Source organism: Vanacampus margaritifer, chromosome 6 (assembly GCF_051991255.1).
Source record: "Vanacampus margaritifer isolate UIUO_Vmar chromosome 6, RoL_Vmar_1.0, whole genome shotgun sequence".
NCBI classification, from domain to species: Eukaryota; Metazoa; Chordata; class Actinopteri; order Syngnathiformes; family Syngnathidae; genus Vanacampus; species Vanacampus margaritifer.
Window position 1 is genome coordinate 12,407,595 of NC_135437.1, and position 25,267 is coordinate 12,432,861.

At 36.9% G+C, this 25,267-nt stretch overlaps 2 protein-coding genes and 1 long non-coding RNA gene across 3 annotated transcripts in view; 1 reads left to right on the forward strand and 2 right to left on the reverse strand.

Moving 5' to 3' along the window:
• rbm28 (RNA binding motif protein 28) overlaps positions 1–4,617 on the forward strand; it is a 9,970-nt gene extending 5,353 nt beyond the window's left edge. The window contains exons 13-20 of the mRNA XM_077568294.1: positions 928–992; positions 1,075–1,230; positions 1,311–1,460; positions 2,189–2,263; positions 2,404–2,482; positions 3,171–3,318; positions 3,832–3,946; positions 4,297–4,617. Of these exons, the coding sequence (XP_077424420.1) occupies positions 928–992; positions 1,075–1,230; positions 1,311–1,460; positions 2,189–2,263; positions 2,404–2,482; positions 3,171–3,318; positions 3,832–3,946; positions 4,297–4,434 (926 nt within the window). The 3' untranslated portion in view covers positions 4,435–4,617. The remainder of the gene's footprint in view (positions 1–927; positions 993–1,074; positions 1,231–1,310; positions 1,461–2,188; positions 2,264–2,403; positions 2,483–3,170; positions 3,319–3,831; positions 3,947–4,296) is intronic.
• A 1,123-nt stretch (positions 4,618–5,740) lies between these two features.
• Positions 5,741–10,302, reverse strand: LOC144053637 (leptin-like). The gene is made up of 3 exons (XM_077568295.1): positions 8,900–10,302; positions 7,301–7,464; positions 5,741–7,056 (listed from the first exon to the last, which is right to left on the reverse strand). Exons 1-3 carry the CDS (start codon positions 8,940–8,942, stop codon positions 6,718–6,720), a joined length of 546 nt encoding a protein of 181 aa, XP_077424421.1. The 5' UTR covers positions 8,943–10,302; the 3' UTR covers positions 5,741–6,717.
• Positions 10,303–14,664: 4,362 nt separating this feature from the next.
• On the reverse strand, positions 14,665–20,503 carry LOC144053825 (uncharacterized). Its single transcript, XR_013294521.1, has 3 exons — positions 20,389–20,503; positions 20,219–20,272; positions 14,665–16,471 (listed from the first exon to the last, which is right to left on the reverse strand). It is a non-coding gene; the product is annotated as an uncharacterized LOC144053825 (long non-coding RNA).
• Positions 20,504–25,267: the final 4,764 nt, after the last annotated feature.

Here is a 25,267-nt window from a genome sequence, read left to right on the forward strand (position 1 = left end):
TGTTATTTTCATTTATTGTTCATAGAGAAACATTATTGTGATTTTTATTCAAATGTGAGTTTTTTAATATATGTTTAAATAATCTTTGATAAAAGTTTTTAAAATATGTAATTAATACTATAATTTTTTTTAAATTTATTTTAAAAGTTTAACATTTTTATACTGTATATACTTTTCAATGTAATTTTTAAATGTAATTGCCTTTATTCTTTATAAATATAATTTTAATGTTTCCAAGTTATTTTTCATTTCAGTCTACTTTTATTTTCCTGTGTACATTTTTTAATATATCGGTACTTGTATAGTTTTTAACATAATTGTAAATTCAAATATATTGGTTAATATTTTATTTGTAATTAATGAATAAATATTATATTTGAGTGTAATTAAACATTTAATTAAACTATATTATTATTATATTATTTAACTTTTATTTTGAAATCATTTTTTGTTTTTACATTTAAAAAATTTAGTTTTAAACATTTAGAAATATTTTGAATATTACTACAGTTTATTATATTACTAAATTTACAAATATTTTGAACATTACAATTACATTTAAACACTTAACACTTGCATTATATTAAGATTCAATTAAATGTAAATATTTTTTGTTTATATAGTATTAAGATCACATTTTTAAATGCATCAGCCTTTGTTGACAGAAATCAACGCACACACGCGCGCTCATACACACGCATACATTTAGTGCATTATTGTGCAGTTTATCAATAATTAATGTCTTAGTACACGTGGAACAGTCATTCAGTATGTCATTTGAGTTATATTTGTGCAATATGTGCTTTTATTTGCATACTGAGAATGCAAAACACATTCATGACACTTATCCAAAAAACAAAAGTTCTGTTTTACAAATCAAAACTTGCTAATGGGATGTAATGAATGTGAATTTGTGCCCTCCTTCAGTGATCCGGGCTGGAAGCAAGGCTGCCGAGGATGTGCCTGAAGCAGACATGATCAAGAGAGCCAGAGTGAGTGGATGTTCGCAGGAGGAAGAAAATGTTTTGGCGTTCCTTTCATTCATTTATCCTTTCATTTGCTGTCTGCATGTAGTTTGGAGATTTGAAAAAGGCCAAGCTGCAGGACCTCAATGTGTTTGTCTCCAAGAATCGTCTGTGCGTCCACAACCTGCCAAAGTACGTAAATAACAAAAAGCTGCAAGCACTTTGCCAGGAGGCGCACTCCGGCATCAGAGTCAAAATACGAGAGGTGAGCTTTGCAAAACGTCCACTAGAGCGCGCTCTTGTTACTTTTACTCACCACTCTATGAATTTACAATTCGCCCCCAGTGTCGCATCATGTATGACAGGAAACCTGAGAAAGGTCAGGTGATGGGCCAGTCTCTGGGCTACGGCTTTGTCGAGTTTCAGGAGCACGAGCACGCTCTGGCCACGCTACGCTACCTCAACAACAACCCCAACATCTTTGGTGCACACAAGGTTTGCTTCCTCCTTTCCCTAGTTACAATTTGATGTTTTACGCATTACAATAACTACAAATTCATTTGTTGAAGTTACAAGGTTCTTCACAATAAAAAAAAATAATCAAACAAAATATAACTATAGAGCAGTTTATGCAAGAGAAAATGCACAAGTAAATAGTTAAAAACTACATTAAAATAAAAAGATTGCTTTCCCTTTAAAAAAAAAAAGAAAATTATCATTCCAATGAAACCCCTGGTGGGGTCGGGGGTTATTCCATACTCGCTAACAATAGGTGAAAATATGAAGGTTGTTTAAACAAAAATGTATTTTGTATGGAAACAAGTCCATTTAGCAAACTACTACGACTGTAATACACAAAGAGCAACACATACAAGCAGCACATACAACAATACTCACGTCACAGGCATGCTCTGTGGAAAAGATGACAATTACTACTACTATGCCTATAAAGATTAGTCCGGGACTTTCTCTGCCTCATCTTCATGCTTTTCATCAGGCTGCTTGTTTCCAGTAGAGCTCAATGCTGCCCAACATCTTGTGCCTCAACATGTTACTACTTTGAAGGTGTGAAACTTATAATTGGGACTTGGCTGTACACTATTAAACCTATAAAAAAAATAGTCACTTAAAAATCACTAGTGTAGCGGGAGTTCGAATGCTGATCTGCAATGTAGTGGTTGTTGACTGTATTGTTTTATGACTTCATGTTTGCCTTCTTCCAGAGACCCATCGTGGAGTTCTCCCTAGAAGATTCACGCAAGCTCAAGATCAAAGAAATGCGACTGCAAAAAAGCAAGGTGGGCTTTTTGTGTGATGTGTACTGTATGTATTTTTTTTTAAACTGTCTATGAAACTGTTAAGGTTTAGTTAGAAGCCCTGTTCAACTCAAATTATGAAATTTTTTCTCTCTTTGTTTTGTTTGTTTTCATTTTTGCAGGAACAGATTTTCAAAAAACAAGGTGGAAAAGGTAGTGTGATACCTCACACGAGCAGAGGCTGGAAAGGAACCAAACAAGGTGGAACTATGTCATAGATTAAAATATATATATATATATATATATATATATATATATATATATATATATATATATATATATATATATATATATATATATACACATATATATGTAAGCTTTTTTTGCGTCCCGGGCAGGAAGTGAACTCGCGCTACCTGCACTTAATCTACCGAAATAATTAAAAAAGAATAATTTAATGAATAATATATAACAGTAAGGATAAAGGTATTGAAATGTTATTAGTAAAACTGCAAGCCTCTGGCCAATAGTTTTCAAACAGGATTTGGGGTTGAATTTCCCACCCTTTGTCTGCGGAAGTGATGTCATGTGTTGTGCATAGTGAATGTGAAGAAGGGAAAATGCAGTTTCATTTTTCAGCCACAGGTGGCAGTAGCGATTTGAAATTCAATTTACCGCGTTAATAGCTTTAATGTAAAAAGTAAATATGTAATTAATAAATTATATTTTAAGAATTAAAACGACAAAGGTAATACATATTTAATTTAGAAAATTATTTAGAAAATTAAAAACAAATAAAATATCAAAATAAATAACAATTTAAAACATTGAATACAGAAAGTAGAAAGCGCCACCTTTTCTTGCATGTTTACTTTCTGGCCAGCTGTCCTGATAATTTTGTCCATATTGTCATTTTCATATCTTGTCCCTGGTCAATCCACTCTTGTAGATTTGTCATCAGCTCCTCACAACAAGCCAAGGCCAATCCAGCACTGCGGCTTCCAAACCAAGCCCGAAGTGGAGCACGTGGACCTGGCCAATGGAAAGAAGCGGAGAAAAGTGCTGCCCTTCCCATCCCACCGAGGACCCAAGATCAGGTACTGGTGTTGTAATACGCATGGATGCCCCAATACCGAAACAAGAATCGTCACATTGTTAATATGGCATCCTATCATACATTTTGTTTTTCTTTGTTTCCTTCTTCTTTGAGAGTAATACTTTTGCCCCCTCAGTACTCAGACTTAGACACCACATAACTGAAATACTACAGGCTATGTTTAAGTGAATCGTTTAAGTGAATTGTGTGGCAGGAGTGATGAGAGAAGTATGCAGGTGAATGTTAAATCATCAGTAATGAAACTGTGTTGGTCTAAAGAGTGTTATATTTGTGCTGTGTTCAACACAAGAATACTTGATTAAAATACATTTTCACCACAATTGTGAGACGTAATGGCGTTTATCAAGTGACGGTGCTCGATATGAATGAGCATTCAAATCTAATTACTTTGTACTCGTACTTGCGCTGTAAAAAGTGCTACCTGCGCATTCATCGTGATAAGCTGTTGACAGACTTAAGCGCTGACTCATAACGAGCTTTTGGACTTTTCCAGATTGCGTGACAAAGGGAAGCAGAATGCTCCGCCCCCCAAGAAAGCTCAGCGTGGAGGCAGCAGAAAAGAACGTCAAACGTGGCAAATGGAGAAGCACACACAGACAAGAAACCAGGTTTATACAGCATTTTACTTATATTATGAAGCAAAAACATTTATTAAGTATTGTAAATATTTTTACTTCAAATTTACTTGCATTGTGTTCTGGATTTATCGATTATTTTGTATATTGCTATGATTTTGTGTGTGCAATATCCCACTTGAAAAGGATATAATTATAATAGTGGAATAAAAAAATAACTAAACAAAAATGGTTTTTTTTTAATGTAGCTAGTATATGGATTTCTAGATTCTGCAGTGTGAATCAGCATCTACATTTATAAATAAGAAATAATTTTTGCTTAGTATCAATGTATTGTTTGAAAGTGAATATGCTTTTTATGGTGTTGTGTTCTCTCCCTGTAGGCTAAAGGAGGAGTGAAGCATCCGAGGAGCAAGGGTAGCGATCGTTTTGACAGCCTGGTGGAGCAGTACAAGAAGAAACTTCTCTCCAAGTGCGACAAGAGCTCCGGTATGAGAAAAAACAAGTGGTTTAATAACTAATCTCATGTGTATTTGGACATTTACAATCAGTTCCAAGATGCTGATTCGTTGTTTTGGTGTCATAATTGTACACTATGTTTGTATGAACCCCCTGTGTTAAACTATTATGACCTCTCCTGTCAGATAAACAAAGTGTTTTTACTGTACATTTAGGCTGTCTTCTTATTAAAATTGTCAAATCAATTTTCTCTGTGTCTATCATCTTCACAATTTGGCAATTCATATTTGTTGCGAGATCAGAGGAGAAGGGCAGCGCAGTGAAAAAGTGGTTAGTAAGTCTGCCATACATTTATGAGGTTAGCTGTTCAAATACCTGCTCCAACTTTCCTGGAGTGTGGAGTTTGCATTTTCTCCCTGAGCTTGTTTTTTTTTATTTTTTTCACACATTCCAAACACTTTAATGTGTAGGTTCATTGGAGACCCAAAATTATCCATAGATGTAACATAATAGTCTCCTGATTTTAGTGTTATTTCCCCCTTTCACTTATAGAAAAACCCAATGACAATTATATTTTTATTGAAAACAAATTCAGTTTTTTGTACTGGTTTTCCCAGCAGTAAATTGCATAAACATGTTCTCTTTACAGATTTTGTGAAACTCAATGCTTCCTTTTGACCTTGGGGAAAAATTGCTTATTGCTGGCAAAAACTTATACCTCCAAAATCTTTTCAGGAGACCCCAAAAAAGGCATATTTCTTTCTACCATTAGCATTGCATCAACAACGAGGACAAGCCTTTTTCAACACTTAAGATTGGTCAATAATTCGTAAAAATGACACCCTCATGACCAAAAGTATAGATTTTTGAAAAAATAGGAATTTTGCCAAATTGTGATTTTGGAGGTTTGGCCCGATGCTACGATATTATAAATGATCTAATAAAAAAAAGTCAAATGCCCAACAATTTAACAATACAATGAACAGTCAATTACTGCATGCCTTGCCTGGTTCCTAATGTGCCTCATCAGACCATGGCAGAATATATTTGTGATTGTGTCTTAGAAGCACATACCTCGGTCAAACATTTCCAACATGTCAGGCTCGTTGTCATAAAACTAGATGAAAAGGATTTAGTTTCTTTGTTGGAATAAAAGTCACTTGAAAAAAATGGTCACTAAAGTGGTCAGAAAAGTTGCTAGCTTGTTAACACTGACTGTGCTTTTGCAAACTAGCTCTTCTGTTTGCTGCCATGTTGTAAGTGTAAGCAGTGGTCATCAGTGAAGACGCGCTAGGTTAAGCTCCAGCTCACCCATGACCATGATCAGGATAAATGCTACAGAAAATAGAATGATGATGATCACAAAAGTTACTGTAAAATGAAAAACATCACTTTATTTCACATAATTTTCCTTAAATACTTTTTAAAAAAGCAAATACAGTACAAAATATATACAACCTTTTTCTATTTGAAGGGGATAAATAGCAGTATTGTGGTGGTGCATGTTGACATAAATAAAATCCCAGTATTTAAATAAGAATAATGACTCAGTGGTTAACACATTTGCCTCACAGTTCTGATGTTCTGGGTTCGAATCCGGGCTGTGTCCTTTCTTCAAGGTGTTTGCATGTTCTTCCCGTGCTTGTGTGGCCTTTTTTCCGGCTTCCTCCCATTCCACAAACATGCATGTTAGCTTCATTGAAGACTCTAAATTCTCTGTAGGTGTGCTTGTGAGTATGAATGATGTCAAAATAAACTTTTCCTTCACAATAACAATACAAGGTGTCCAAAGCTAACTCTACTCGTCCTTTTTTCTTATTCTGTTTCATGTATCATATGTGAAGCCATCAGCATTTGACAGTTTAGGCTTTGCAGTTTTTGTAATTGCTTCCTGGCAAGAAGTTTTTCCTTTCTGGCTTTATGGCAGCCGCATTCACGTTATCAATGGCGAGATTCTTATTACAGTATGCGGCTAAAGACTTGCTACTGCCACCTCTGTTAAAAGTCACTGAACTCCTAGAGCAGGCGTTCACATAAAGTCTGGTAAAGTCTACATTGAAACTCAGTGCACTGGATTAGGTGGATGTTTGGGAGAGTGACAAAGCTTTACCTGTTCTGATTTCAGCTTGTTATAAACTGCAATCCTAAAATGCCAAATATTGATGGAGTCTGTTCAAGAAGTGTAAAGTGATTTTTTTTTTTTGGACATCTTGTATATTTTCTGTATGTATAAGAGGCGAAGAATGTCTAAATAAACCTTACATCCTTCGATTTTTCAGAAAAAGTCTGGACTGCTTTGATTTCGAGTCTTCAATGAACCTAACGCACATTTTGGAGATTCCGTCTCAGCATTTGTCCAGGTATTCCATGTTTTGCAGCATCCGAGTGAGGATGTCTTTGATTCTGGCCATCGCCTCCATGCCGACCGTGAGGACGAAGCCTTGCTGACTCTGCAGCCGCTGCAGTGCGCCGCCCGTGTTGGACATCCTGTTGGCCTTGGCCTCTGTGCAGCGGCCTTTCTTCCACTGTCCAAGGTAACCCTTCAGCCACGAGATCTCGGCCTTCACCTGAGACACGTTCAGAGAGTCTGAGATGAGCTTGTCGTAGCCGTCCAGGAGCGTCACCACTGAGGAGAGCCCGTCCAGTTGGTCGGCCGGCGACGTCAGCGTCATGCCGGGAGGAACCTGCCACATATTAAGTTTGTTGATTCCGCTCTCACAATAACAAATATTCTAGAGGTGTGAAGATTCATCCACAACTAATGGATTATATAATATACAGTATTTAAAAAAAAAAGATTCATTTAAATTATTGACTGCCATGCACTGTTTTAGTCGTCGTTTTCAGTTTAAGAAATGTTAGTCAATCCCTTTCTGCCTCTTGTAAGTAACCTGTTGTTATTTGCTTGGGGTTTCCTGTAGATGTTACCTGAATTTTATTGAGCCTGGCCACCAGCTGTTTGGACCTCCCCTCCACCGTGGCTTTCATCCTGACCGCCTCTGGCGACATGGGAGCCGCCGTGGCCGCACCCCACACTTGGGAGACAGACACCAGGACGGCTAAGGTGATGCAGTCCATTGTGTTTTTTGCGGCTGCAGATCCCGGGAGAAATGCCAACAGTATTATAATTCAGTTCTTTTGTGTACTTTCCCAAACAAGCAACACAACTGGTCACTTCCTTCCACTCATTGACGCAATGTGTTTGATTGTGCGTGCAAATATTTGAGATTTCTCTAAATAGAAGTTGGGTACAAAGATTGACCGCTTCCGCACGCCCGCGCTTATCCTAATTTGGTCCGTCACCCAAATCTTACTTGGCTCGCCTGCTTCTCATTACAACGAACATTACTCATGGACAAATGAAAGAAACGCCCGAGACAATTAGTATTGTAGTGTTATGACACTGATATTTGTTTTTCTTTAGTTTTTTTAATTTAACTTTTTGTATTTTCCATTTAATTTGGTATATATGTTATAAATATTTTCTAAAAAATTGCTTCTGTATTGTTCAGTTTTTTTCTTGTAAGTGTAACAGCACAAAGTACATAAAATACACTAAATCACTACTGCGATATATGTTTATAGAAAATGTTATACATATAGTTTTTTTCTAATGCTACAGATTATCTATGTAATAGATAAGTAAATAACACATGGTAAATTAAAAAGGACCAAACCTACCAAAAAAAAAAAATAGAGTATATATATAATGAATTGACGGTGAGCAGCGAAAAATAAAAGATCCTGGCTCATACTTTTACAGTACTAATTGTAGTCTTGTATTTTTTTTATTGTATTTTTTTCCCTCATTTTATTTTTATAAATTTTTACCTACTTAGTTATATAGTCTATGATGTGTAGTTTAAAATAGAAAAAAAATATCTGTGTTTTATATTTATAATTTTTCAAAAAATAAGTATTTGACAACACATGGTACATAAAAAAGTAATGAGGTCCAGGAAAACGCTGGTCATTAAAATTTCACTTGTTTAAAAAAAAAGGGGGGGGGGGAGATAAGAAGTTCAAGCATCAGGCAGCAGCAAAAAATAAAATCCTGTTTAAAAAAAAGTAACAACACTAGGTACATTAAAAGAATCGAAATCTAGTACTGAGGTCTTTGAAGAAAATAATTAATTAAAAATATGATACTGTGCCAGGTAAAAAAAAAAAAAAGCACCAATATATAGAGTAAAATATAACTAGCTAGGTTTGATCAAAAAAGAAACCACGACAAAATAAGTACATTTTACTATTCAATAATAATAATAAATATTACATTTTTTAAAGCAATACTATAAGGTTAATTGAGTCAATTAGCAATCAAAACAGCCAATCACAAGCCTTCATTTTCCTCATATCCACATATTTATGATGTCTCAAAGCTTACAAAGAAATTACCATGATGAATATCAAAATCTAGTGAGCTATACCACAATTGTTCATGCAAACATCAAACTTCCAATAAACCACAAAAAGAAACCTAAATGGTACAATGTAAAGCACTTAGTGGAGTAAAGTTGCACTTACCTTTGCGTGGTGAGCGTGTCCACTGTTGGGCCACCATCGGCATGTCTTATAGTGGTGGGATGTTGAGTCACCTCTTACTCATCGTTTTCCCCGACCCCCCATTCCCTTCATCCATCCCCTCACCTTCCTCTTCCCAGCCCATCGCATCATAACCACATTTACATATGCAATATAACCCTTATTGGGTTTTTCTTTTTCGCAACAATCAACCTGATGTTTTTGAGTCACTGGACGAAAATGCATTCAAACTAAACAAGGGTACTGAGGTAGCAAAAATACTGTTTACTTAAATAGAAGATATTAGTGTAAAAGTAGCCATTAGAAGTTGTGCATTATTAATGGCAAAATTAATGAAAAGTCTCTAGACTATCAGTAATATTATACTGTATTATAATCATTGGCGGTTATTATAGTAGTAGTCTTTAATTGTTTTTTCTAATTTTATTCAACCCTCCTTTTAGGTTTGTTTTGCTCGACCAGATATGAGCCAGAACTAGACTAGGCTAAATACAATCTTGCTTCTGTTATTTTTATTAGGTACAGTAGACCCTCACATACTCGCGTTTCAACACTCATGGATTTGCAAAGTCACCGATTTTTTTTTCTCTTAAATGTTATGGGTTTTTGGTCTCTTGCCTCCGCCTCCATTTTGAAATATGGACTGAAAGTTCATCTGCCTTTTTTTTGACAAGTTTTTGAGTTTGAAAAAATATATATTTTCTTTTATTAAAATACAGTTGAATTGGCATCTATTACTGTATGCACGGATTTTTGCTATTTGTGGGGCAGTACTTTTTTTAAACTAAGTTTAAATATGTATTTATAACGCTAATTAGCTTTTCATGTTTTTTTGTTAAATCTTTTTAAAAGCATTTAAAACAAAGGCTTTATATTCAATACCTGTTTTGATAACTGCATGAAAACATTTATTAGGGTCAAAAACATGTTTGCATACATGCTATTATTTTGAACTGCTAACAAAAAAAATCTAAATACTGTAAGCTATTTATAATAGAAAAATACAACTTACCACTACTTGTATATTCGTTGGCAGATTCGATTTTTTGAATGCCTCTACTTATGTCCCTTTGTTGTTGTTTTTATCCGCAAAGGTTGAAAAAAGTAACAAGCCTGTTCTGGCATAGTAACTAGTAGAAAGTACAGATATCTGTTTTCAAAAGGCAGTAAAAAAAAAAAAAAGTTGTTACAAAAATAAATACTCAGGTTAATACAGATAGCTTACATAAAAAAAACTACTTAAGTACACTAACGAAGAATTTGCGTCTTAGGTAAAAATCCGAGAGCTGTATTGTATGTGTACTATCGTGTGCTGGCCTGTCCGTTCTGTTGCTCATTCTAAATATTGCCCAATGGCAGCCAGCAGGTCAGCAGTGTTTGTTTAACATGAAGTACCGCCACACTGCAGTGGACCATTCCAAGCTTACAAATATGGTCAAAATATCATTGCATGCAACAAAATGTATTTAAATATGAATATTTATAGTATTTATGTTACAAATTTTTCCATTATTTTCGTTTCATGATAATTGGATCAAAATTTTCATAAAATAAATACTATTTTTAAACAGTAAAGGCAAATTTCAGATAATAGGTCAAGGGCAATTTATGATCAATAAAGTAAATTAAAAAAAAAAAGGAACAAACACAACAGAAAAATTAATAACTTGCGACCACAAACAGTGACATTAATAGAATATTAATCCAAATCATAGTTTTTTTTCTTTCGTGTTTTTTAAAGCAATTTTCCGTTTTTTTTAATACTAAAATAAATAAATAATAATAATAATAAATAAAAGTTGCGAGGTGATTTAAAAAAAGAAGATAATGAAAAGGACGATGGAAAAAGAATTAGAAAAATGCAGTGAGTTTCAAAAAAATATATTACTACAATGTTACTTATCATTCTACAAATAATTATATGAAAGTAAAATATTAAATACAAGAAGGCATTTATTTAAGGCGATGCATTAGCTTTGTTGTGGAATGGTCGTCGGGCCACTCCTGGATGAGCAAATACAAAATGTAGAATATAAATTAAGTTTTGTGTGGGCCCAATGATCAATTTACCCTCCCTGTCGTCATCTTGTCATTTGACCCGTTAAGTGTTACGCGGGCTCAGGTGTGAATGGGGAGCAGGTGTGTTAAATTTGGTGTAATCTCACTTTATAAGTAGAAAATAATAATCAGTCAGTCCATAAATATTTCCCAGAAGGCCTTATGCGCGCTTGCTCATTTTTCCCCCCAATTGAAGCTGTCACATCACCACATACAGGAAAGAGCATTGCAACAGCAAGTGCAGCTCTCAGTATTTTTGATGCCTTAGCTCTTCTTCCATCAACTTCTCCCCATCCAGCGTGGCTATTCTTGGACGAGTGTCTGTGTTGTGGCACAAATCCGTCAGGGGGAAAAAAAAATAGGCCATGGGAGAACTGTGTACTTTCGAGGAGATCTTTGGAGAAGTTAAAAAAAACAAATATGCCTGTTACAGTTGTTTGTTTTAGGTTTCTCTCCTGGTAATTTACTGTAAAGCCGGCATACCGCACACGCACACACTGAGGGGGATAGAAAACAGAAGCCTCGTAAAAATTACACGCCGTCTTTAATAACATGCTTAGCTCGAGCAGAAATGTGACGTTATCAGGGAAATTGACGAGAAAAGGCACCGTAAAGGACACATTTCTGGGAATGAGAGTCAAGCGGTGGCAGAGTTTAATTGTACTTAAATCTTCACCGGGAACTGTCTATTATTCATGAAAGCAAAAGCATGGAAGAATGAACTGGACGCTCATGTTTGAGAGGGAAAAGGAAGAAAAAACACGTTTTACATTTCTTTGCCAGAAACAAACTGGCTTATAAATGTTGACATCTGGGATTAATAACAGCTGCCGGTCACTAAAAGATTTCTTAACAAGGTTTTTTTTTTTTGCCTGCTGGAATATGACATCACCACTAACAGGAACAACTTCATGGTCAAAGTTAAGTCCACAAATCCTGATAATTTGGCCGAATATCACCATTTTCAACCTTTTCTGATCAAAGTTAGCACAGATCTGATTTAAAAGAGTATCCTGATCGATTATCCTGTGGTGTGTCGACTGTGCTTTTTTGCCCCCCTCCCCAATGTGTTCGGAAAACAGTCAGGGCTGACAATTGTAAATGTTTCTCTTTTGGTTAATGTCAGCAAAGGCCGGTCGTATGCCTCTAAAAAATTTCCCTAACGATTATCCTGTGGTGTGGGGTGTTAAGATTTTTTCCCCTCCAACATTCTGCTTGGAAAAAGTTTGGGCCGACAATTGTAAATGTTAAACAGGCTGAATTTGATAGATTATCTTGTGATGTGTTAAGAGTGATTTTTCCGCCTCAATCTGCTTGGAAAACGATTGGGGCTGACTGTTGTAAATGTTAAGTGGGGTCTACTCATACCAATAATCAGAGCAAATTTGAAATTGTCATCCCTTCTGATCAAAGTCTGCAAAAGCCCGACTATCGGATAGCTCTAAAACATTATCCTGTGGTATGGGATGTGCCAAAAGTGCTCCAGACTAACATTTTATTTTACTAGGAGCACAGTAGCCCTTCAGGATTTTAGGAGCGCTGGAAGAGAATTCAAGGGCGCAAACAGTAAATTGACTTGCCAAAGTAAACTTTCACATTCTGCTGTATTTACACTGTATTACTGATAAATACATTCAGAAACTACAATGTTTTTAATTGACATTTTAACTCATTCACTGCAATTGACGGCTATAGATGTAAAAAATGTAATATTTTTTTTCCCACTTTTGTTAACAAAAGTATAAAAACCTAGAAAGAAATGTTTTTTTGTACATTTAGAACAGATATAAAGTTTGTGATTAATCCTGAGTTAACTAGAGAAGTCATCCGATTAATTATGATTAAAATTTTTAATCGCCCCTGATTTTTAATAATCTTTGTTTTTTAAAGAAAATATTATTTTTTTTAATTAAAATGATTTTTTAAAGAAGAGATTAAAAGTTTTAAAATATATTAATTTTTAAAATAAAATCTTGAAAATTTAAAAAATAAAAATTGCAATTATTTTTTTAAAGAAAAGATAATTAAAAATGTAAAATATAATTCAAATAACAAAAAATATTTCAAATAATTAAAAAAAAGATGAAAATATAGAATTATTTTCTTAAAGAAAAGATTAAAAAATAATAAAAAAAAATTAAAAGAAAATATTACAAAATTGGAAAAAAATATTAAAATATTTTGTTAAATAGAAAAGATGATTATTTTTTTTATAATTACTTTTTTTTAATAGAAAAGATTATTAAATAAAAGGGGCATCAGGCAGTTAACTCACGATTAATCACAAATTTAATATCTGTTCCAAATGTACAATAAAAAAAATCTAGGTTTTCATAATTTTGTTAACAAAAGTGGAAAAAAATGTTAAACTAATCAACAAAGTTAAAATGAATTTTGACGTCTATAACCAATGGCAGTGAATGAGTTAATGTGAAGGTCTCGACACAAGGCACCTCAAAATGCTAAATGTTCTATTCGAGAGCGGCTGCGTCGTGACGTCATACAAGCGCCTCGAGTTGGAGAAGCACTACCCAAGTTCCCACCAATTCATCAGTTATTCCCTGCTGCTCGTGCCCTCCTCTTCCCCCTTAAAATGAGCAAAATCGGGGCTTTCTTTTGCAACAATAAAGGTTACTTCTTGTCATGGTGCGGTTTAACAAGCGGGAAAAATCTCACTTTTACTTCTTTGTAGGCTGCTTTGTCATCACTTCCAAATATGGGCACACTGGAAACTATAATTGTAATTTTGTGTTGCCACGCAACTCCATCACACTGAGTGAGTGCAGTGTGAAAAGGGCTGGCAGAAGAGTGTTATCAATGATTGATTTAGGATTATTAAATAATGAAATAATTGATCATTTTGGTGGACATTTGAAAAGTCCTGTAGTCAAAAGTTTGCAGTTGTGGTTGCGAGATGACCTTGCCAGCAAAATGAATTCTCGCGGTATTTGTGAGTTCACAAGCTCGAGAGAATATATCTTGTACCGCTCCCGCTGATACGTTTGCAAGGTCAGACCAAACAAACCTAACAGACGAATTAACGCTGCAATCAATTTCTTCTGAATTACTCACCATTTCCTTGTTGAATGTTGAACAGCGAGAGGCGCTTCGTGCATTTTTATCAGTTAAAGATGAGGTGGCAATTTCTGTGGAAATTGCAATTTCTGTGGGCAATTTCTGTGGAAATTGCAATTTCTGTGGGCAATTTCTATGGAAATTGCAATTTCTGTGGGCAATTTCTGTGGAAATTGCAATTTCTGTGGGCAGTTTCTGTGGAAATTGCAATTTCTGTGGGCAGTTTCTGTGGAAATTGCAATTTCTGTGGAAATTGCAATTTCCACAGAAATTGTATTAGAATACTAAAAAACTGACGCTGAACTCAAATGAAGCGATTGAGACTTGAAATTGGAATGGTTTGAATCAGTCAATGAATAATACTAAACATTATTAAATATTAATTTGGGAATGTTGGGGATAGAATGTGTCGTAGTTGAAGGAAGTCATTTTTGTTTTGTTTTTTGTATTTAAGAATGGTTTGCAATTAATAAATATAACAGACTCACGTGGGGACTGACCAATAGTATCAATTTGTGAAAAAAATATGAAATTGTCCATATTTGGATATAGAAGGTTTCTGCCTGACGGCGACAATGTGTAAAATATTTCTTAATTTGGGAAATTTACTGTGAAAAGTGTGGAATGTAGAAAACAGTCCCCAAGATGTCCTGAATGAGCAGAACTGTTAAAAGTTGGTAGTTTGCAATGGCAAAGCAAAGTGAAAGGAAAATGTATACATGTTACATATTTCTCAATTTGGGAAATTTTATTGTGAAAAGTGTGGAATTCGGGGACTGTCGAATGCTTCCCAAAATTTCCTAATTGAGTAAAACTGTATGAATGGTTAAACTCAAGGACGAGGTGCATTTTGGAAATCCACTGTGAAAAGTTGGAATTTTGGGAACGTGGAAACATTTATAATTGATGTTTTGAATGAGCTCAACAGGAAATTGTGAAATTTGGGGAATGTGGAAAGCAATACCTAAATTGTCTTTAATTTAATGATGCCTATCTTGTTTGAATGAGTGGAGAAATGCATGAATGGTATTCAACACTGATATGTGCTTGTCATTTCAGGGTCCTGCAGCCCCAGCAGGAGTGGCTCACACACAGGGGGGCATGGGGGTGGGGGCTGCCTCACAGTCGGCATCACGTTACTTTTCCAGATGCCGGCCTAAAGAAAGCAGGAATTCCGCTCAGCAGGACCTGCCCGGCCGGGTGAGTCACGGGAATGACGGGAATTCTGATTCTGCATGTTATTGAACTTCTACCCCACCTCACCCCACCCCCACCCAGGAGACTTGAGTGACGTCCTCACGCCGTAAAGTGTGGTTGGAAAAGACCCGAGTCAGCTTTTTGTGACGTGCATGGCAATGAGATGCTGCTGAGTGAACAGACGTCCACGCATGCACGCACACAATGTAAACGTGTTGGTGTGGGTTCTGTGGTCGTGATATTAAGTCCACTCAAAAAGTAGCTGGTCGTCATTAGAATCATTTTCATCCGTCCATGATGACAAGTGTGCTTTACTGGAAGTAAAATGGCATCACAGCTTTTCAACAAACATCAGCATATTCATAATAATACAGATGACCAATTTAACTCAAGACTTCCTGCTTTAGTTGTAATTAGGTTTTAATTCATACACATGTTGGAATATGCACTTACATGAGTCATTAGATGAACTTAACTGATAAATTATGATGCAACACTCAGTGTTGCGGTCTGGAATATTTGGATCAGTGACAAAATGTTTTCACAGTTGAGAAACACTTGTGCTATTTCGCCCTCTTGTGGATGGACCAATTATCACATATCTCATGTAGTAAGCCCCTGTAACATTTGGCACTGTTTCAACATCAACGCTGTGCTTACACCTAGAAAAAAAAAAAATATATATATATATTTAGGAATGATATAGCAAACCGTCCTTAAAGACGAACATTCAATGCAACTAAACTGTACCCTCTAAAAACAGTTGGGTCAAACATATTGTTCAAAAATGGACAGATCCACTTTATGGGTCAATTTGATCCAGCTTTCTGGGTTGTTTTCTACAAAATGACCTAAGTAAAGGATCTGACCAATATTTATGAGTTGTGTTACTCTGAACGTCCCATTTCTTGACTCCCATTTAGGGCAAATCGACCCAAGTAGAGGATTTGTCCATTTTTGACCCATAGTTGGGTTATTTTTCACCCAGTGTACTTTAGCTTCAACACATCGCTAGAAGGGGCCATCAATGGCATAGGATTACACTTATTGATGGAAACAAAAATAGCCGACGAATTGCATGTAGCATCTTGCAGGATGTAAGTATCCTCTGCAGATGCTTTTTGGGGTAAGGGCTTCCTGGTGTCTTCCATTCGACAGCAAGCCCAGACCGCAAAAAGACCCGAAAAGAATCTGAAGTGTGTCACGTCGCACCTGCTGTATCATCTGAAACACACAAGGACACAACCATCATAATCGATGTACATTCTAACCACCACAAAACAATAGCATGCAAGTATTATACAGTATGTATCTGGAAGTGCGTAAAGGTGTTTGCACTTACAGCTCATATAAAAAATCTACACACCCCTGTTCAAATGCCAGGTTTTTGTGATATATAAATGCCATGTAAAATTATTTTTTTGCCATTAATGTAAATAAAAACCTTAACAAAACTTTGAAATAATGTAGTTGCATAAGTGTGTGCACCCTCTCATAGCTGGGGATTTCCCTGTGTTCAGATGCAACATTCAATTGCAAGTTAAATGTAAGCCAGCGCACACCTGCCGCCATTTAAAGTGCCCCTGATTAACCTCCACAATAAAGTTCAGCTGTCCTAGTAAGCTTTTCCTGACATTTTTTTCTTCTTCCCACCAGAATCGTGAAGGTTTTATGCCAGCATGGACTGCTATTTGGAACAGTTCATAATTACCTCCACCTACGTGTTTCACTAAAGGCAAACAAGTTCAACTTTGGTTTTGTCAGACCGTGACAAAAAAATTCAAATGTGTTATGGTCCAATGAATCCAAGGATGAACTTTTTATCCAACATTAATGGTGGAAAGTCTATCTATCTATCTATCCATCTATCTATCTATCTATCTATCTATCTATCTATCTATCTATCTATCTATCTATCTATCTATCTATCTAATAATAAAATAAAAGATGCTTCAAGCTGTTTAATCTTCCAAAAATTAGAGCTTCCCAGCTGAAGTTTACTGTCAAATTAAATATAAAATTGAAAAATGCACCCTGTGTATTTAAAACAACCAAATAACATTGTCCATTTATCTTAATGCTAACAAACAATGTAAACCAACAGACGGGCCACCAAATTGCATCAGCGTCGTGGGGTTATTATAACCCTTTGAGAAACTGCTATTTGAACATAAGTGATAGGGCAACACAAGTAGACAAACAATTTATTTGGGAATTGTGACCATCTCTATGTACTGTATATCCATCTGTTTGTCTGTATAATACTGCCCCTAAGTGGCCAAGGTGTGTACACCAGCAGGAGGCTCACAGGTTATAATGAATTAAGAAACACAAATTGTTGAATTCATTGTCATACTGTCTATATGTTATTGCAACATACAGTATTATAGAATACTATTGTTGTTATTAGAAACAAATAATTAAAGGGGGGAAAAAAAATCAAAAATTATTCTTTTTTTTTCCGGTGGGGGGTGGGGTGGTGCTGATGGTCTGATCCAGTGCCTATTGCGATCTCCTACAGAGAGTGAGAGTCCACAGCTATAATAATAATAATAATAATACCCTAAATGTCATTCTTCCACCCTGAAATTTGATGACCACTTCTTAAGTGGCCCAAGTATGAACAAAACTGAAAATATACTTTTTTTTAAATGTCAAATGTGTTCAATCAAGGGAAACGGTGGGTATCTTGGAACTGTGAAAGTGCACATGCCATTTTTTGGGTATATTTTTATGGAACAATGGTCACCGTGTTGAAAAAGTACACTTGAAACAGTCCCAAAGAACTGTGTGCTTTCACCACATTTATACAGGATCCCGCAAAAATTTGCACTTGTCGGTTTTTGAAGCATCAGGTGGGTAATTGGCAATAAGAATGTTCATACATAATAATAAAAGCCACAATTATTGGTAGTAGCTGTTTTTATAAAAATTATTGGCGGGGGGGGGGGGGAATCCATGGACAGGTGAATCCACATTTGGCAAACCAAGAGTATTTGAGGGTCACCTGTATTGTTATATTGTCTGTCTACATCTGTTGCTACTTGTGTTTGTGTTCAAATATCATTTGCTTATAGGGCTATTACACCGCAATGTTGACAAGTGTTTCATGTTTCGCCCATCTATGGCATTTATTTTATTTTGTCTTAGGTAGCAGACTTTTGTGAGACAAAGTTATTTGGTTTGGTTTAAATTCACAATGTGTAAAACACAAGACAAAAAAACAGCTCAGTGTCCCCATGCATCTCGAAAAACAGAACCCATTTAAATGTGGTGGAAACACAGACAGTTCTCAAGACAGCTTCAAGCTCCCTCTAGACGGCAAGTTTACCGATTTCCACAAGCACCGCCATTTTCTTTGATTCAACGGAAACCGGTATATGCGAAACCAAGTCAAATTTGACCTTGGACCTCAATGTACACAAAGTGAAGAGCGCCTGTGTAAAACAATGAAAGAAATAGAAATATTTTCATTGTTTATATATTTTTAGTTTGCGATAATCATCAATTGGTCAAATTTCAAGGTGAAAGATCTACATTGAGGGTAGTTGTCTTGCTGTCAAATTTGACCTGGAGAGTATATAAGCAACGACACATTGGCACTATTGGTGGTGTTTTCTATTATCAATTGGAAAGCGAAAATTAACATTCAAATTTGACAAAAGGGAGTGAAAAAAATGATCTGGGCCTAAAATTTTATTCTGTTTTTTATTTATGTATTTTTTTTTTCAGGTTAAAAAACAAATAGCAAAACAGTAATGGTCATATTCCCATGTTTGAAATCTCACTTGTTTATTGAAAATATAAAGAAAGACACACATCATTTTGTTTAATGTGTGACAAGCATATGATGCAGAAACAGAAGCTTTTAAATCTACCCCCCCCCCCCCAATATAAAAATAAATAAATAATTGACCTCACATGATTCGTGACACAACAAATGACAAAATATTCAAACAAAACAGCTCATTGGCTCTTACAGGTGGTTGGACATATCGAGACATGCTCGCGCGCGCGCGCGCACACACACACACACACACACACACACACGCACACACACACACACACACCAGCACATACCATATTTCTACACTCCATGGCCACAGCATTAGGTACACTTGCACAGATGCAATACAAAATAAATCTGCCTTATAAACAGTACTAATCAACACCATTGAAGAATACTGATTTAAAACCCACACGCATGAGAGTGCAGAAGTACCTATTGTCGTGTATGACATTGCAAGAATGTATTCATCCACTCCAATCACAAAATTAAGACTAATAACAAAAAAAGTTAGCTTGAATGAAAACGCACATTCATATTGATTGATTGATTGATTGATTTAGCAAATACGCGTGTGATGCCACCTGACTTGCTCTTGAGCCTCATGTGAGCTGTCCGTGGTTCTGAAAGCATGAAAGCCTCTCGGTGGCAGCCCTTTGTCGGTCGGTACACGCCCTAACCTCCCTCATGCAACCCCCCCCCCTTCTCAACTTAACCACCCCCCACCCTCCCAACTTCCCGACAAGCGTGTCTCTGCCTGTCTACACACTACACGCGTGTATATACGCCTGCATGCATCCCAGCATAGAGGACGACACCTGGCTGGAGTTACAGGAAAAAAAATGCAGATTTATATATTAAAACATAATTACATTCAATTTAAATTAATTAAAAAAAATACAATTGTATTAAATTCAAATACACTGAAAAAAATAAAATTAAAATGACATTGTTAAAATAAAATGAATGGCAAACAAAACTTCTGAATTCGAACAAGCAAAGAAACCGGCAGGATTTCTCATCGCGCCGCCACAACCATACAATAATAATCACCATAATCATAACAACACCACAAGACGCTGCACGCGTATCTTCACGTACATACACCACACCTGCAACAATGCCCCATCTGTGTGTGTGTGCGTGTGCATGCGCGCGTGCGTATTTGCAGGGAGACGACTTACCTCTCCTTGCCCGAGCGAACGCTCTGAATTGGTCCGTATGGAGTGAAAAAAGCCCTTAGGAAAGACAGAATGAGAATTTAAGGGAACATACGCACAGTGAGGTTCCTTCCGTGCACTCGGCAGGCAAATCAAGCATCCGTGGGTCCGCACCCGAGCGCGTCCGTACACACCTGTGTGCACCGCGTCTGCTTCTCGCTGATGCAACACGTTCAAGCCTTCCGTTCATTTCCTCTCCAGTCCGACGTGTGCGCCTCCATTTTACCCCCCCCCCCCCAGCCTTTCTAGAAGGAAATACTGCAAAAGCAAATACCCCCCCCCCCCCCCCCCCCCACGCACAAATGGAAGCCAGTCTATTCCTCCAGTCGGCGATTGACCTGCATTGACGTCATTGCGTCATTAGGTCTCCCCTGGAAACACGGGGGCTCCCAAAAATAGCATCACATAAATTCAGCCTGCATGCGCTAGGGTTGGCTTGGTGGTGGGTGGAGGGGGTCTGTGAAGAAAGGCTGTTTGTATCAATCCATAATCACCCCCCCAACACACACACACACAAACCCACCATCAATTCAATTCCAAGCAATAATACAGTCTCTCGCTCTGCCAAGGACAGGCTGATCACGACTTGAGGCTATTTTTAGGAAGAGAGAGGGAGGGAGGGATGGATGGATGGAGAGAATGAGTGGGAGGGACAGAGGGGTGGGCGTGTTGAGAGAGACGCCCGCACCTCTGCTCTGCTTGCCACTAGCTGCAGCCGAGGAACACAAACGGCACCGGAGGGGATAAAAATAGCAAAAGAGCCTTCATGCAGTCGAGCCAGCACTTGCCCGACTCTGCCGTGCGTGTGTGCGTGCGTGCGTGCGTGTGTGTAAATGTGTGTATGTATGTAGGCAAGTCCCTTGTGAACAGTCAACAGTATGACAATCCCAAGGGACATCTGTGAAATTGTTGATTAAAACAAAAAAAAGTTAGATAATTTTGATTTTCCATGAAGAAGTATGACGTCATTGATTTATTCATTCTTGGTGGGTTAGTGCCCAAAATGATGGGAGCTCACGTATTCGAGAGAGGGGAGAGAACATGTGCTTATGAGGAATGGGACGTTAAATTGTATATTTTCAACGTATTCATTATTTTAAATCCATCTTTATTGAAAATGCTTTATTATATTTTCTGAGTAAAATGATTTTTTTTTTTAAATCATCACTTACTATTTTAACGTGCAAAAAACGTTTTTGTTGTTTTAAGGGGAAATTGACCTAAAAAAATTACTTTGCAAAAATATGTTTGACATTTCTCAACTAATCCACACTTGGGATTCTGAATAATATTGTGTTTGTGTAAAATGAGTTAAGCAGCACAATCCACCCGTTTTTATCCAGCTCAGGTGGCGGCCATTTTGCCACTTGCCGTGGACTGAAAATGACATCACAGTTGCTCAGGGCTCAGGTGTAATGACCATTCACGGCTCGGCTTCAGAAAAAAGATTAACCTTAATTTGTCATTACCTGAGCACTGAACAACTGTGATGCCATTTTCAGTCGACGGCAAGTGGCAAAATGGCCGCCCTCAGAGATGAATAAAAACAGGAGTTGCCCATGGAGAGAGGCGACAAGCAGATGCGGGCATACTTGTTGCTGATCTTATTCAAGAGCGAGTTAAGAATGGAACGGGAGATCGAAAAACAGGTCGATGGAATATCTCCAGTGATTCAGATTCCGTATCGGTCTGTTGTGGTGAAGGAGCTAGGCCTGAAGGGGAAGCTCTTTATTTACTGGTTGATCTACATTCCTACCCTCACTGGGTAAGCCGTGGGTCATGACCAAAAGAACAAGATACTGTATACAAGCGGTTCAAATTAGTTTCCTCTGCAGGGTGTCTGGACTTTCCCTTCAAGATGGAGTGAACGGAGCGAGAAGCTCAGTTAGCCGGGAGGGGCTCAGAGTAGTGATGCTGCTCCCCCATATTGAGAGGAGCAAGATGAAGTGGCTCGGGCATATGATTAGGTGCCTCTTGGACACATCCCACCAGCAAGAGGCCCTGGGGACGACCCAGGACATGCTAGACAGACTGTCTTTCGGTTGGCCTGGGGATGCCTTGGGATTCCCCTGGAAGAGTTGGACCAATTGTCTGGGGTGGGGGAAGTCTGGGCTTCCCTGCCATGACCCGACCCCTAGTAAGTGGATGGATGGCTTGGGAAAAATCGATTTTCTTCTATTCTTTATTAGCCATTTGTTTGTATTCCTTTGATCATTTTTTTGTTGGTGATTTGTCGTTTTGTTGTTTATCACGTTTGCATATTCAATTTATCATCCTTATTTGTTGACTTTTCTTTCCTTATCCTTGTTTGACAGTTTATTTTAATTGTTCCTAACCTATTCTACATGTCTTCATTTTTCCCAATCATTAATTTAGTCATTTTGTGTTTTGCATGAATCTGATGTTGATGCTGCTGCTGCTGCTGAGGCAAGAAAGAGTGGCCCCTTCAAGTGTCAAACTTAAACTACCGCCGCCATCTACTGGCCATATGGGTGACCTGCATTCTGAAGGCACAACCCCAAGTTGCATCATTACTAAATCAGAGCCATTGAGAAAACAGTCGAAATAGCTTGAATGATACCTAAATGTGAATATTCAATTTTTTTCCCAGGTTTCATTCTGTAGGGATTGAATCAAAGATGTTTCAACTCTCATCCAAGCAAATTTCATCAGTTCATGCACAAGGCTAGTTAGGACATTTATCACACAAGTTATTTTCTTCATATTTATTATTTTTGCTATTTGTTTTTAAATCTCTATCACTTTGCTATTGTATTAGTCTTGTTTGAATTGGGATTTTAGTTTTCTTCTTTCCTTGGAGTAGTTGTAATGTGACGTGTCAGTCAGAAAGGAAATGTTACATGAGGAAAATTGCTTCCAAGGGAGTCAGAACTCCGGCTCAATATAATTTCAACAGGAAAGAAAGTCGATTTTACAAATAGATGTGGTGGAAAATTCAGACATAGGTAACGTGTTCATTGAAGAACTGGCGCATTGACTTTTCTGTTGCTCGGATTAATGATGGGCTCTTTTGATGGTAGTCAATCACTTTTGTTTACAAACACTGTGAAAAGGTCTGTGCTGTGCATCCTTCCTTTATGTACGTTAACCCTTACATATTGTTTGTTTTCCATGCAACAGTATGTTCTGGGTCAATTTTGACAGCTTTTCTCTGATTGATTTTTCAAAATGTATTAATAGCCAGTCTGACATTAATAAATAGACTTTTCTTAAAATGTACAGTAAGAATCTATTACAGTATCACATGAGTCAAATTTGCCCCAAAATGTGTACACAAACCTTGAACAGTTTCAGATATTAACATTTTTGGTGTATTTTGGGTCACTTTATGAGCATTTTTAACTTATCGAGGGAATGACTGACATTTAGGTTATTGTTTTTATTGATGTCAAATTACAAAACGTGTCAAATTTGACCCGAGCAGTATTTAAAGGTTAATCTACTCCAAAGCCAAAGTGCCCATCTTGCTCCCTGCTTGTGATGATTTTTAAAGGCTTTTGCAGTGTTTTAATTACGTAATTTGGGGTCCATATGGTACAAATATAACACAGTGGGGTACCTTGGGAGACATTAGTTGAAATGGCCTCAGGGGGTTGGAAATAACAAGCGGCAATATCTGCAGAAATTAAGAGCAGACGCCGGCATCCATTACGGCTCCTGACAATAAGCAGTTTCGACTCGACCTCCTGTAAATCACAGCGCAAAACCCTTAGAGCGCAAAATTACCAACGACAATAAGAAGAGGGAAGAACGATGCTTAAATGAACGCAATGTTTCCCGACCTGCATTGAGCCAAGGCAGTGGAAAAACTCACGCCACAGCACCAAACCAAAATGTCACAAAAAGCTACAGTACAGATACCAGGATGGAGAAACTCAAATTTAGTTTTTTTGTCATTGGAGCAAAACATCAAGCAGCCACGGGGACAAGTAAACGTGCTAAGACCAAACTTGAATGAAAAGGCAGGACCATTCAGAGGCAAAGATGGTCAGCAAAAGAAGATCAATCCACAGTGAGACTTGCGTGAGTGTGCAGCAAACAATTTCTGGCTAAGAGAGAGACTTGAATAGATGGGCATGAGGAGCACTGGGAAAACGCACCAGTGACTAATGGCGGAAATCTGCAAGAGAACTGCAGCAGATGTTAGATAAACCAGAGGTGTCAGGTGATTAGAATTTTTAATCCTAATTAATCACGTGACTTCAATAGTTAACTCACAGTTGCAAATTTAATATCTGTTCTAAATGTACAGTAATTTTTTTTTAAGTTTCATACTCGTGTTAACATAAAAGTGGAAAAAAAAGTTAAACTAATAGAAATATGGCTGCATCCTTTAGCCATTGATACAGTAATTTAATAATAATTCATAAAATTGCATAAAAGAAGAAGATGTACTGTACTGTAAAAAACGAGTATGATATTGATTTGTGTTGAGGTCATTTTTCTGCAACTAGATGGCATAATTGCATTTCTAAGACGTTGGTGACAGCTCAGTGCATTTTTCTTTTTCATATTAAGAGCGAGAGATGAAGTAACTTGTGAAATTCTGCACATTTTTGAAACTTGACCGTAGTCTCCAAAAATACATGCATTATTATTAAATTAGCTGCAAAATAAATAAGGGGCAGTCATTGATTTTGCATAAAAAAAAAAATTGAACGGTGAATGGTATGGGATTTTTAATAGGTTTTAAGTGAATTAATGAGTACACACTCACATGCACGCACACATGTACACACCAGCACATGCACACACTCATGCACATAAAAACGAAAAAGAGAAAAAAAAGAGAGAGAGCGCAATGATGATGACATGCCGAATCGGTAAGATTACCGAATGAACAATACTGTGATCTCTCTAGATAAGAAAAAAAGAATAAATAAAAATAGTGGTGATAAAGGAACTTTAAATGAACTCAAAACTAACACACTCATTTTGACACCCCCACTGTAAACACATATGCAACGTAAATTAATTACGGCAGGTGGTCCA